The 13,235-nt window shown below is 38.9% G+C and overlaps 1 protein-coding gene across 6 annotated transcripts in view; it reads right to left on the bottom strand.

The window, feature by feature from the left end:
• The window catches only part of AHI1 (Abelson helper integration site 1), a 95,691-nt gene that overhangs the window by 17,341 nt on the left and 65,115 nt on the right, over window positions 1-13,235 (bottom strand). For 5 of the 6 annotated variants that reach the window (XM_064169297.1, XM_064169301.1, XM_064169298.1 and 2 more), the window contains exons 20-23: window positions 10,357-10,415; window positions 4,455-4,520; window positions 1,451-1,613; window positions 178-278 (exon numbers count right to left, since the gene is read on the bottom strand). In XM_064169297.1, coding sequence (XP_064025367.1) covers window positions 178-278; window positions 1,451-1,613; window positions 4,455-4,520; window positions 10,357-10,415 — 389 coding nt within the window. Of the gene's footprint in view, window positions 1-177; window positions 279-1,450; window positions 1,614-4,454; window positions 4,521-8,868; window positions 9,864-10,356; window positions 10,416-13,235 lie in introns of those variants that run through there. The other variant, XM_064169302.1, reaches the window with a different exon arrangement.

Genomic DNA, 13,235 nt, shown 5'->3' with positions numbered 1-13,235 from the left:
CTGTTATGTATATTTATGTTCTTGATTTTATACATCTCAGCAAGCCTATGAGTGAGGCAGACATCACCACTGTTTCCTTTTCACAGCCTATAATCTAATTCTTCTCACCAAAATATTCCAGCTGGCTTCAAACTAGCACAATACTCCATCATTATTTACAGAATAAATCCTTACTACCTTATGTGGCATTGGAGAACCTTCCTCCTCTTCTGTTGGTCCTTCAGGTAGGAGAGGAGCAGAATCTGGTACTAACTCTGAAGGTTGCTCATCATATTCTTCTGAAAACAGGATCCACAAGCATTGTAAGAGCCATGAAAATATCTATACTTTATGTGACTCTATCAAAAAATGGGATGTAACTGAAGTTAAGTGAGAAATGTCTGAGGAGAAAGTGTGTATCAGAATCTGTCAAAATGTGCTCACTCCATTTTCTTTATATGAGTTAGCTTTAAATGTGATTTCTGTAGAGATCATTTACAAACCAGGTTATTATATAAGAACAATCAAGTGTTTACATGACTAAGAACAAACTACATCCTGACAGCAATGCAGCTGGTACTTAACCAATGTGTCAGATGCATTTCTTTTGATTCAGTCATAAGATGAAATAACAAATTGCATACCAAGGTTGGTTTTTTTTTTTGCACAGTTAGGTAATGGTCTCAGAACTTTTGTTTTATTTTTAAGAACAACTCAGGACCCTTCCTGAAGGCTGCTCTTTGGCTTATTTTGCAAGGAGAAAATGCACAGGAATTGAAAAGGGGAGAACAAAGAGGAAGAACATTAATTAATCTGATTTTTAATTATCATCATCAGGTTACCATAGTGTTACAACTAAGCTCTTTTAAGAAAGAAGCAAAAATATTCGACTTGAAAGACAGAGGAAGGAAGTAGAACATGGGGGAAAATAACTTGAGAAATGTTGGGTTAACATTGGTAAACACCTGGCAGCAAGTTCAGTGCTCACATGCGGGAGTTAACCATTAGTGTTCTTTTAAAGCTTGGCACTGAAATCCACTTCTGGGGGACCTGCTATTCTCCATTAGACTGGGGGGATGGAAACAGAGCTTTAATAAAAGTAACCAGTTAGATCTAACAGAGAATGCCTAATAGCAGCCTAAGATGTCCATGAAATGTTTTGATGCATCCTAGAACATTGCCAAATGTGAACCAGAAAAGACAAGGAATCAATCCACTGGAGTGATAATTAAGCCTGCACTATGTAAGCTGGAATGTTTAACTAAGTACCAGTACCTTCCTCAGCCAGGTATGTTAACTTGCTAAGCAGTTAGCTAAAGTCACAGTTTCTGCATCACAGCAACTCAGCATCAAGCCATTTGTGTGCTACATAAATTCGTATCTTCAGAACAATAAACAGCACAGCACAGTAAAATCTTGGCCCATCAGTTAAACCCACACTGGTATACCAGGAAGACAGCAGTAAACTTACTTTCACCAGCCACATAATTAGCTGGAAAATAGCCTTGCTGTCCATTTGCTAGGCTGCCAAACCACCAGTTATCATTATCTTTGTATAACACTTGGATAATGTCACTGCGATGGATGGTTAGCTCATCTGATCGATGCGCTGTGTAGTCATAAAGAGCCACTACCTAAAAGAGAGATAAGAGCACCACAGCTTTATCACAACCATGCCACAGAGAAAAAAGCGCAACATTCACTTCCTCTTGCAGAAAAGCAGCTGAAACCAAAGCTGCACTTTGGTAAAAGCTGAGGCTGTCTCAAGTTTTGCTAATGGGATCAGGGGTGGTGGGAAAGCAGCAGGAGAGGCAAGATAAAGGACTGTGGGATTGTAGAAATGGTTAAGAACATTCAATTCACTAAGATTAGCTTCAAAACAGCAGCTGTTAGTTTTATAAGCAATTTACTTGTGAAGCAAAGTGGGGCGGGGGGGGGGGGGGGAAGGCAACCTTCAAATATTCACTTTCTCAGAATTGTTACACCACCTTCAGATCCCATTCCGTGTGTGCTCATGAAGCATATGTGTTTGAATAAATACTTCAACAGTGTGACAGATTTACTGAAGGCAATGACTATTAATGTTGGTTTTTTCAGCAATAAGGATTTGCATATCCAATTGTACAAATACCTGCCCAAAATACATTTACATTCCACTTCACATAACAAATCCATTTGCCAGTGCAACACAAAGTGTCTATCCCTTTAATATGTGGTCACCACATACTACAAGAAGGTATCATAGAATCAACCAGGGTAGAAGAGACCTCCAAGATCATCCAGTCCAACCCATCACCCAGCCCTATCCAGTCAACTAGACCATGGCACTAAGTGCCTCATCCAGGCTTTTCTTGAAGACTCCCAGGGACGGTGCCTCCACCACCTCCCTGGGCAGCCCATTCCAATGGGAAATCACTCTCTCTGTGAAGAACTTCTTCCTAATATCCAGCCTGTAGCTGATCCTTGGGGTCCCTTCCAAGCTGGTGTTCTATGATTCCATGAACACATTACCAGAAGCCTGCTTTCATCACTGAATACCCAAATATTAAGTATAATTTCTTATTTCCTGTGCCCTACAAGCAAAACTCTGTGCTGATGGACTCAGAGAAGACTGAAAGCAAGTGAACTCAAAGAATAAGGGAATTGCTCACTTTGGCCATCATAAGGGAAGAGCAAAATTACACAAAGAACACTGCTTCCCTACATATAATCTTCAACTCAGACATCTCTATGAAATTCTGAAAGGTCAGAAATAGGGATTGTTAGGAGGTTCTAGGGACTGATGGAGACAGCAAAGTTATTACAAAGATGGGAACCTGGAGAAATAGCTTCCTTTTTTAATTACTCATGCATACATTGAAATCCTAAGAGTGCTGAACTGTGCAGTGCTTTCCATATTTTCGTTTCTCTTTTGAGCAAGATCATCTGTGAGCTGTGTGTAAAAATGCAGGCAATGACACTTGTTTTTTTCCTAATTCCTTGTGAGCAATCAGATAGATTACATCAGTTATGAATGACAAAAGATGGAAATGATTCTACCATTGCAAATTCTATTATGTAATTGGTGAGCAGCTCAGCATCAAAAAATGTTTATGAGCACAGTTCTCAGTAGCTGGCAAATTCACCTAAATGGGCATTCAGTAATCCTGAGCTTACAAAAAGAAGTGAAACAATGAAATATCCTTTAGCAGAATTCTCCTCTATTCATAAGGAAAGCTAAGGAGGCTCAGGGGTGACCTTATTGCTGTCTACAACTACCTGAAGGGTGGTTGTAGCCAGGAGGAGTTTGCTCTCTTCTCTCAGGTGGCCAGCACCAGAACGAGAGGACACAGCCTCAGGCTGTGCCAGGGGAAATTTAGGTTGGAGGTGAGGAGAAAGTTCTTCACTGAGAGAGTCATTGGACACTGGAATGGGCTGCCCGGGGAGGTGGTGGAGTCGCCGTCCCTGGAGCTGTTGAAGGCAGGATTGGATGTGGCACTTGGTGCCATGGTCTGGCCTTGAGCTCTGTGGTAAAGGGTTGGACTTGATGATCTGTGAGGTCTCTTCCAATCCTGATAATACTGTGATACTGTGTGATAATTACAGATGCTGGTAATAAAGAAATGATATCTACAGAACAGAATCAAACTAAAATATACTAATAGCACCATAGAGAAACAGTGCAGAACTCGAAGCTCACATGATTATGTCCAGCAAGGGGTGCTCTAACAGTGCCCACTTCACTTAAGTGACAATGGTTTCCTTAGCAGTACTATGAAAATCATGAGGTCACTTCAGGTTGGAGAAAAAAACCCAAAACCAAAAAAAGGTAACACTAATTATTTGGCAGCATGAAAACCAATAGAAGGGAGCACAACAAATAACTCCTTTTGCAAGATCTGGTGTGATCAGTAATGCACAGCACATGCCAACGAACAGCTCAACTCAATCGAGTACGTCCCACTGCCTGGCTCTCCAAAATAAAGCAATCTGACTTGTAATACAACTGGTTTAGCAAGGCTAACAATTTAAATGCAATGTAGAAACTGCTATTATATTCTCTGTAGATGGATGATTATAAAATGACCATAAGAGGATACAAGAAATGCACCTCAGGCCCAAACAAGAATGCAAAACGCTGACGATTACGCCCGAAGCAATATAATTCCTTCTGTTGTGACATTCAGGCATATGTGAAGTTCTGCCTCGCTCCAAGTTCAAGCAAAGATGAACATATAAAAATAGTGATAGCCATGAACATTTACAAACTGCTTTTTCACAAGTGACATAGAAGCAGCAGTAATGTGGCCATGCTGGTTTTGAACATGTCTGTAAAACTGACAAAACTGAAGGCAGCAAGGAAAAATAATTTGGTGCGATCATGCTAAAACAAACAAAAAGCAAACCAAGCAAAACCCACCCAAAAAGTGCTCTCAAAAGCACAGATGCAGTGTAACAGCTGTAGAAAGCACTGCAAAGAATTACATAATACTTACTGTCTCTTGTCCGAGTGGACAATTGCTTCCTCCTCTCATTCCTAGGGCAGTCAGGCAGTCACCATTCTAGAAGTAATTTTTGAACAAGTTGAATATGAAATGTTTTTATAAGCTATAATGGGGAGTATTTTTACATCTGCTGTAAAGCACTATGAATTATCTGTAATAAAATCTTTTTATTACAAAAGAGAAAGCAGAAGTGGTATTAGGCAACAATGAGTAATAGTGGCTATGCAGATATTTAGAAGCATGTAGATGTCTGCAAGTAGGCACACACTACACTAGAGACATCATTGGGGAAGGCAGAGGATTGATGACTATGAATTCTAAGCTTGTTTGCATTGCAAATACTACAGTAGATGTTTAAGAAGTTGCTGCAGTGAACTTTACCTCTGAACCACTATGCAAAAGATGGCACAATTTCTGGTTGGTCTAAATAACCAATGCTTTCCATTTAACTATAATTGGTCTGCCTTTATCACTCTTCAGACTTCCAACAAAGTCAAAGGGGTTGCAAGCATATAATGCAATAATTAAGTTGTGCCTGGACCTACAAAATTTGTTTTCTGTCAAACAAAAGAATTCTTCGTGTGAAAGAAGATTTAAACAAGAAAAATGATGAAAATTAGCTGAAAATCAGAACAAAGGAAGGGATGGAAGTCCTTTGCTTGTGTTATTTTTTCAATGGCTTATTTTCAAACTAGGGAAATCAGTTCCTCCTAGACTTTGCGTGTGTCAAAGGACACAAACTACAACACAGAAGTATTATGTAGCAGTGAAAGTATTTTAGAAGAACCAAATGTGAGCTTTGTGAAGCAAACATTTCCACCCATAACAGACTGCACTGCATTATAAACAACATTTAAATGTCAACATTTCTATCCAACATCCTTCACCTTTTTCATCATTTCCAGCCCCTCCTTTACCTGGCTTTTGCATTAGTGTCTTTCTCTTCTCTTCTCTGCATTGCTCCTTTTATTTTCTGTGATTTTATTTTTGTTTTGCCTTTTTTTTGGTATGTGTTTGGTTATTTTGATAGTATTATTTTTAAAATTAGGGTGATCCAAGGAACACCACTGCTGCAATCCTCAATAGAATAAATGGCATTCTCTAGAACACAGATTCTTCCCAGTAATAGTTTTTCTCCCCCCTGAGCTAGTTTATGCCATATGGAAAAGAAATCACTGTCTCTCCTGAACGCAGAGGTTGCATCCAGCCTCCAGATTGTTTCAATACTGCCACAGTAGTTACAGCCACACTAACAAGTACAAAAGTGAACAGTTTCATTCAGTTCTTATCATCTGCAAGAACATCTAAGCCTGCCACCTAAAGAGTTCTGAGCAATTAAGCACATACCCAGACTAAAAAAAAACCACCAAACTTAACAGTGTAACTGCCTGATTTGATAAACAAATTTTGAACAAAGACTGGTGGAGCTGCAGTGTTCAGTGGCCTACTGGTAGCTAACACTGCCTCACAGGTTTCAGCTAACTCTCATTTTCCATTCTCAAGGTGAAGAGAACTGTGCAGGCAGTGAGCTTAGCCTGTGGGATGGGAGTGCCTCCTGTTGCTCAAAAATGATTCATCAGAATTATTAGCAGTATTATTTAGGTATCTAGTTCAGGTGCTCCTATTGCCCCATTATTGTGTCTCAATCTCTCTGTCTTTTTAATAAAGCATTCATGCACTCTCAAACACTCAACATAAGAAGAGCTTGAAGTGAGAAAGAGCTGTTTGGAAATAACAGGCTAAAATCCATGAGTCACCCTGAGACTATGTTGAATGTTCTCAGACACTGCTAAATGTCTAAAGCAGCAACAATCCGAAGTTTGCTCTTAAAGAGACACTCTGTAGGGGCTGCACACATCCTCTATCTGCAGTGGGACTGGGCAGCCTACTTCACAGTATCACAGTATCACCAAGGTTGGAAGAGACCTCATAGATCATCAAGTCCAACCCTTTACCACAGAGCTCAAGGCTAGAGCACAGCAAGCACCAGCTACACTGCAAGTTACACACAGTAACAACGACTGGCCTTGCCCTTTAGGAACATCATTTTTTAACGTTGTGTTACAACATTAAGACACACCTTCAGGATTCCAAAAAGTGGCATACTGAAGTGTATAAATCCACCACTTTTAGCACTAGAAAGAGCTCTCTTTCTTTTTTTCCTTTTAAATGCAAGATGGAAACCAGTCTTTTTCTCACATCAGAACAGATGTGGGGCTATACAGTCATGCTCTGAGGAGGCAGACCATCTGTGAGAAACAGGAACAAAATGCTTGCTGAAGATGCTTGCCATTTCACACTGATTTTGGTTGAATAAAGCTGCTGAGAGCTTTCAGCCTAAGGAACATCCTCAGAAGATGACACAATAGATCACAGGATGTTAGGGGTTGGAAAGGACCCAAGGAGATCATCGAGTCCAAACCCTCTGCCAGAGCAGGACAATGCTAACACAGATCACAGAACACATCCAGACAGGCCTTGAAAGGCTCCAGAGAAGGAGACCCCACAACCTCTCTGGGGAGCCTGTGCCAGTTCTCTGTGACCCTTACAGTAAAGAAGTTCCTCCTTGTGTTGAGGCAGAACCTCTTTTGCTTCAATTAACACCCCTTGCTCCTTGTCCTGTCACAGGGAGCAGTGAGCAGAGCCTGTCTCCACCCTCCTGACAGCCTTCAGATACTTATTTATCAAATCCCCTCTAAGTCTTCTTTTCTCCAGACTAAACAGCCCCAGGTCTCTCAGCCTCTCCTCATAAGCCATGCCCTCCTGTTCCCTAATTGTCCTCGTAGCTCTCTGCTGGACCCTCTCCAGCAGATCCCTGTCCCTAGATCCAGCAGTTGATGCAGAGCTCTAGATCATGGAATATCATACTGGTTATCCATCATTAACCCACTCAGTCTTGGCATTTCTAACACACACACAAATGTTTTGAGACACTAACACAAAAGAGAGCACTACAGGTAAGAGTAAACTGATAAACAGGTTGCTGCATTGTCAGTGAAAAAAATGTTTACTGCTTCTTTGCACTTGGGCACTTTGAATGTTTGTGACACTGGAGGGTTTGCTTTGATTGTGCAGACGCATAGCAGCCAAAGGATTTGGACATCAGAAAGCACACCTTCCCTTGGAAGAAGCAACACTGAGTAAGAACAAGTGATATGCCATGAGTGCCTTCTCTGTAACAATGCCAGTGTTTCATTTCTGCTGTGGAACAAATGTACTTCACATACCACAGCTGAAAAGTTTAAAGAGAAGAAATATATGGAAAAACTTAAAGTCTGCCAGTGGTTTCTCATGCTTCTTCATCATATAAAAATACATCCTTCGTTGGAACACAATAAACATACAGATTAAGTCTCACTTCTAATTAGTCATTAACTCTTAATAACTACACTGGAGAAGTTAAGATTGTCTAAGATTAACCTCAAGCAGAGATGACACATACTGGGCTGATCCCAAATGTGGGTGTGTGCAGGGCCAAAGCCACCCTCCCTCCTTTTCCAGTTAAGAGTGACAGAGTCAGTGACAATGAAGAAGGGCAAACATTATTTTCCTGGATGCATCTTTGCAGTCCACTTCCCTATACCTGCTGTCTGCCAGAATGGAGGAGAAACTGGGAGTGTTGCTCATGCAAACATTCCGGTGAAGACACAGGGATTAAGTGTCAAAGCTTCTCTTGTCTGTTCAGTGAATCTATGCCTCAGTGTTTGATAGCTTAAATTCTGATCTTCCTTTTTGTTGTTGGTTTGGGTTTTTTTTTGCTGCTGTTTTGTTTTATGATTGTTTTTTTCTTTGTTTGTTGTGTTGTTTTAAGCGATAAAGAAATGAACCTGCAGTGCTCAAAAAACTCACAACTGGGTTATGAAAGTAACAAAATACTTAAAATGTATAAGAATTCTAATCTGAGTTTTTACAGTTGCTGCATTGTTGTCATTTTTCCTTATGAAGCCAAGGGCTAGAAATGTACTTAATCCTCCCCTTCCCCAACAGTGTCATGCAATCTCTTTAACCCAGTAATTGAAGTTTTAAATGAAATGCTAAATAAGCTGAGATTTAGCATAAAATAATTAAACATTGTTAGCACTATCATATTTCTGCTTTTGTTCTCTAATCCAATTAATTGTCAACACACTCCTAGCCTAGGACATCTAAATGACAAATTTAGTCTACAGGAAACAGAAGTCCAAGGCCAGAATTAATAGCTAAATTTAAATGATTCTAAAAAATATTAATTGCTGAGAATAATGTATTCTTCTTTGGTCTCAATTAATCTGTCTGTAGACACTGTAAAGTTACTTCCTTAGGCTTCAGATGACTACAATCTTTATTTGATTACAGCCCTTCAATATTTAATGAGCATGGGAATCTATAATCTGCCTAGAGGAAAAAAAAAAAACACCAAACAAGCAAAAAAACCAAACCTGTGCCAGGCTGCAGTTTATTGAAACCTGTGATGCACAAACAGAAAATAGAAATGCAAACACAGCTGCTGTAGTAAAGCCTACAGGGATAAAAAAAAATAAGAAAGAAAAAAGACACACACACACAAAAAGATCAATTCAGAAGCATCCGAAATATTCCAGCTCCTGAAATGATTTAAAATCTCTTCCAACTATTTCGTTGTTTGTAAATATGCAACATTCTTGATATAAAGGACAGACTTTACTTGTGCTTACAACATAGCTATGACTGCATTTGCAAGAGAAAAAAATTAACTCAAATGTTCAAAAGCTTAATTGAACCTGCTCTGAAAAAAACAGTATTTTAAATTAGCTGCTATTTAGCCTTCTCCAAAACAGCTGATCCTGTGTTTATAGGGCTTGCTGTGGATGGAGGAGACTAAAATACTGATTGAATAATTTATGCTTCTGCTTAAAAGTTACATGTGGACAGCTAAAAAATGCATAAGGTGAAAAGAAGAATCATTCAGCTGCTAACAAAACAGCAATATGTTCTGTCAAAATTTCTTGGTGACCCTATGTATCTTATCAGGCTTACCCAGTGCTACAAACAGATTCTGTTTAAAAAGGTAGATCAAAAAAAAGCCCAAACCCTAAACCAACCCAAACCGAAAGCTCAAATCCCAACTGTAGATGATAAATCCAAACCTATAAACGATCCAAGTTAATTTATGTCCATTTCCAACAGTTCTCTGGAAGGTTTCTATTAGTATGCAATTAAGACAGAATATTCAATCGTGGCATTCTGTCCATGGTTGTAGGAGGATTAATATCTGAAGCAATCCAGGCCTATCTTTCTAGAGCCACACTACATTCAGTATTCAGAAGCATCGCTCACTCTTCTGGTCCCTAGTCTCTTCACATGCTTTGTGCTTAATCCAGGTTTATCAAGTGTACAGTCAGAATGAATGGTGTTAGGAGATTCTGTTGGAGTTTTATTATGCTGATCAGCAGGACAGAAAGAAAGGAACAGACACAATTCTTATGGTTTGCAATTCACATTTAACAGCTAAGTAATTAAAGGAAGAGAGGATGGTTGTGCTTTCGCTTGTTGCCAAAAGGTGAAGGATGAAAACATGGTGCTGCAAATAGGATTCCATTCCAAGTTACTAGCCCAGCTTTCTCTACCTACTTATCAATGTCTGTATTCTTAGTGATAATAAAGCACAGGAATGTGATTCTGGTTTAATTATTTCTAAACATCAACGAGTAATTAATGAAAAAAAACCAACCCAAACTTTTAATCTGCAAATATCTGATGTTGCCAACAGCTGGCTCTAGCTTTATTTGCCCATGTAGACAATTTTCTTGAAGATACCTGAACAAAGACTGGATAAAAAAAACCCCACCCTTCCTCTCTACAACGAGAAATCCTGAATAATGACATTAGATAGTTAAAAATCAAGTTTAAAAAATGCAAAAATAGAATTCCTTACCGTCTGTAGTCTACCCAATAGTGTTCGGCTAAGAGGATTTCCTACTGGGCTGAAACACCCTGTGAAAAGAAAAGGCTGTGAATTTTCTGCTTGTTATCCTTTCCATCGAATAAACCATTTCCTTTTAAAATCATTATGTTAGCAGGACATGTTTGAGAAAATTCTAATGAAAAGCAGCAGCATCTTTCAGCCACAACTATGCATCCTTCAGTCAGGAACAGTTGGAGGGTTTATTTAACTAACAGACCTGACACAAGGTTAACTAATCCAATATTTCCATTCAAATGATTTGGAGGAATAGCTCAAGCTATGTCCACATGCCACCTCATGCTCAAAGCTGACCCTATTATCTAGGCTGTATTGCTTTTCTCTTCATTGAATTTCTGAGTAATGCATACAAAGTTTTCCAACAGAAATGATCACAAAACCTCTCAAAGGAATTACTTCCTTATTTTATCTGAAAGAATAACTATGCCTATTCAGTAGTTCCCTTTGATCATCTGAGTTCCTATCACAACACATCTTGCTGTTTATTTTATTCGCTCTCTACGTAGTGCATTTGAACAAGTACTTGTAAATTCTTTTCAAACTATTATGTTAACTACTAAGATCAGGAAAATCCTTTCATCATCTATGGATTTAGCTTTTCATTATTGGTCTCTTCAGCTCTATACTTCAGAAAACATCTTAAAAGGAAAAGATACAGAAATCTGAAGATTGTTGAACAGGACAGTGAAAAACGCTGGCATCGGCTTCTGAAGTACAGAGATGCCAGACAACAGAGAGTTAAGCTCATTTGATTTTCTCAGATTCCCTTTGTGCCAGTTTCCTTTCTGAAGTCCAGGGGTTTTGACTTTCACAGGAGATTTACTCATAAATGTTTAAGCATTAAGATATTATTATATTTCCAAATCTAATAAAAGCTGCAAGCTCAAAGAAGGAGCTAAACCATGCTCGGGCAGATCTTCTGCACGCGAATGATTTTGGACTTGTGACAATAAATAAGTGCAATATAATTAACTTTTATATGTTGTGCAGGAATAAAGGGGAAAAAAATCTGATCTGATCTTAATAATTTCAGAAAAAGCTTGTATAAATTCCAAACTATTTCATTTTGAAAGTCTCCATTTGACTTTCATTACTTTCTTTCCATATCTTTTCAGAAGAGGTAAATAATTTTCTGGATTTAAGCCACAGTTGAAGATGGCAGACCCCAAGCTTACCCTTTCTAAGACAAGATCTTTGCCAAAGCATTTGTCAGCACTAAGTCAGTAGGAGGATTGGTCCTAGTAACCTGTTATCTTCACACTCATGCAGTTATAAAACACAGTGCCACAAAGATGACACTACATATGGATATACCACTGCATACAAATGTCGTATCGTTTCTTTGGAAAACAAAATAACCCAACAAACTCAAGACCAATAAAATACCTGCCTGATAAAAAAAGCATGATTTTGACAGCTAAATAATGCTCGAATTAAAAGTCTTATGGTAGTCTGTAGTGTGGTGCCAGTTGGCAGAAACTCATTCTAAGATACAAGCTACATAAAACAGCTAAAACAGAAGATGAAAAGCACTGTTTGGAAAAATCTTACCATGTTCATTAAACAAAAAAAGAAAGTTTGAAAATTATATGGATTTTTTTTTTCGGTAGTATCATTGATTTTCTTGTTCTCCTAAGGAAAAGATGTATTACCCCAACTACTTTTGGACTGTATGTTTATTTACACGGGTACTCTAGTGTAGTCTCCATCTTTAGCTGCTTGTCAGATGAACACTTTATGGTTGCACTGGTATCACCCCAAAAGCCTCACTAAAGGGCAGCTCAGACCTGTTCTGCTGCAAGCATAGGAAAGAGATGTGTAACTCAAAAGTTGTGAGGAGTACTGAATTCTGCTAGCTGACTTCACACTTCCCATAACTAGAGCCTTCTTCAAAACAAGCAAGGAATTCTTAGATTCCACTAAACAGACCATGGCACACCTAGGTGCAAAAAAATCCATGCTCCACAGAGGCAGTGTTATTTGTTCACACTGATCACGTTACTGGATACTCCAAACTACTCCTGACTGTTATTCATTAGCTGTTTGCAATTATCAAGCATTTCTTTAGTAGCTCCTACGTTCAAAACAGGCATTTAAAACAAATCAAAACAAAATCCACACCAAAACCCACAAAAAAGCAGTCCCCGTGGATCTTCAAACTCCAACCTGCCTCACTCACAAAATGAGGTCCATTTGACAAGTCAGGGTATATCCATCCTTCCTTTCTCAAATGATGCAGCAGATTCTTAAAGCATTTTCACACAGCTATTGGCTCGAGGTGGTTCCATGCTTGATGAAGCATGTAAATGACACCAAGCAGGTGTGACGAACAGCCTCAGCAGTGCTTTGCTCTGGTCCACGCTGTGCAAACTTGTCAACTACTATAATAATGTACTGAAATTGTGGCCAGGATTGAAAAATTACATTTCCACTTCATCCAAAAATTATTTTTACAGGACACTGTAACCTACTGAGATCATCACTTAGCTTCAGCTTACACAGAGGTCACTAAATCCCTTGCAAGGTCAAACCTGAGAAAAACCAACACACAGGTCAACCTCGCTTGTCTTATCTTATGGATGCCTCAGAACTGCTAATGGAGAAGCATTTTTCATGAACTTCCCAACAATTTTCCTTCTTAACAGCATTTCTTGTCTTCACCTTCAAAATCCTTTACATCTTGAGAAGCTAATCTTCTCTATTAAAACATTAACATTAAAATGAGTGCTTTTTCCTATTGCTCTACAGTGATTCTTCAGTGGTTTCCTTTATATGGAATTTCACTTGGGAAGAATAAATTACTGCTAGAAAAACTTGCTGCTCATCATGTC

This window comes from Pogoniulus pusillus, chromosome 31 (assembly GCF_015220805.1).
Source record: "Pogoniulus pusillus isolate bPogPus1 chromosome 31, bPogPus1.pri, whole genome shotgun sequence".
Lineage (NCBI taxonomy): Eukaryota > Metazoa > Chordata > Aves > Piciformes > Lybiidae > Pogoniulus > Pogoniulus pusillus.
Note: the sequence above shows the minus strand (reverse complement) of the source record. Positions and strands in the feature narration are given on the sequence as shown.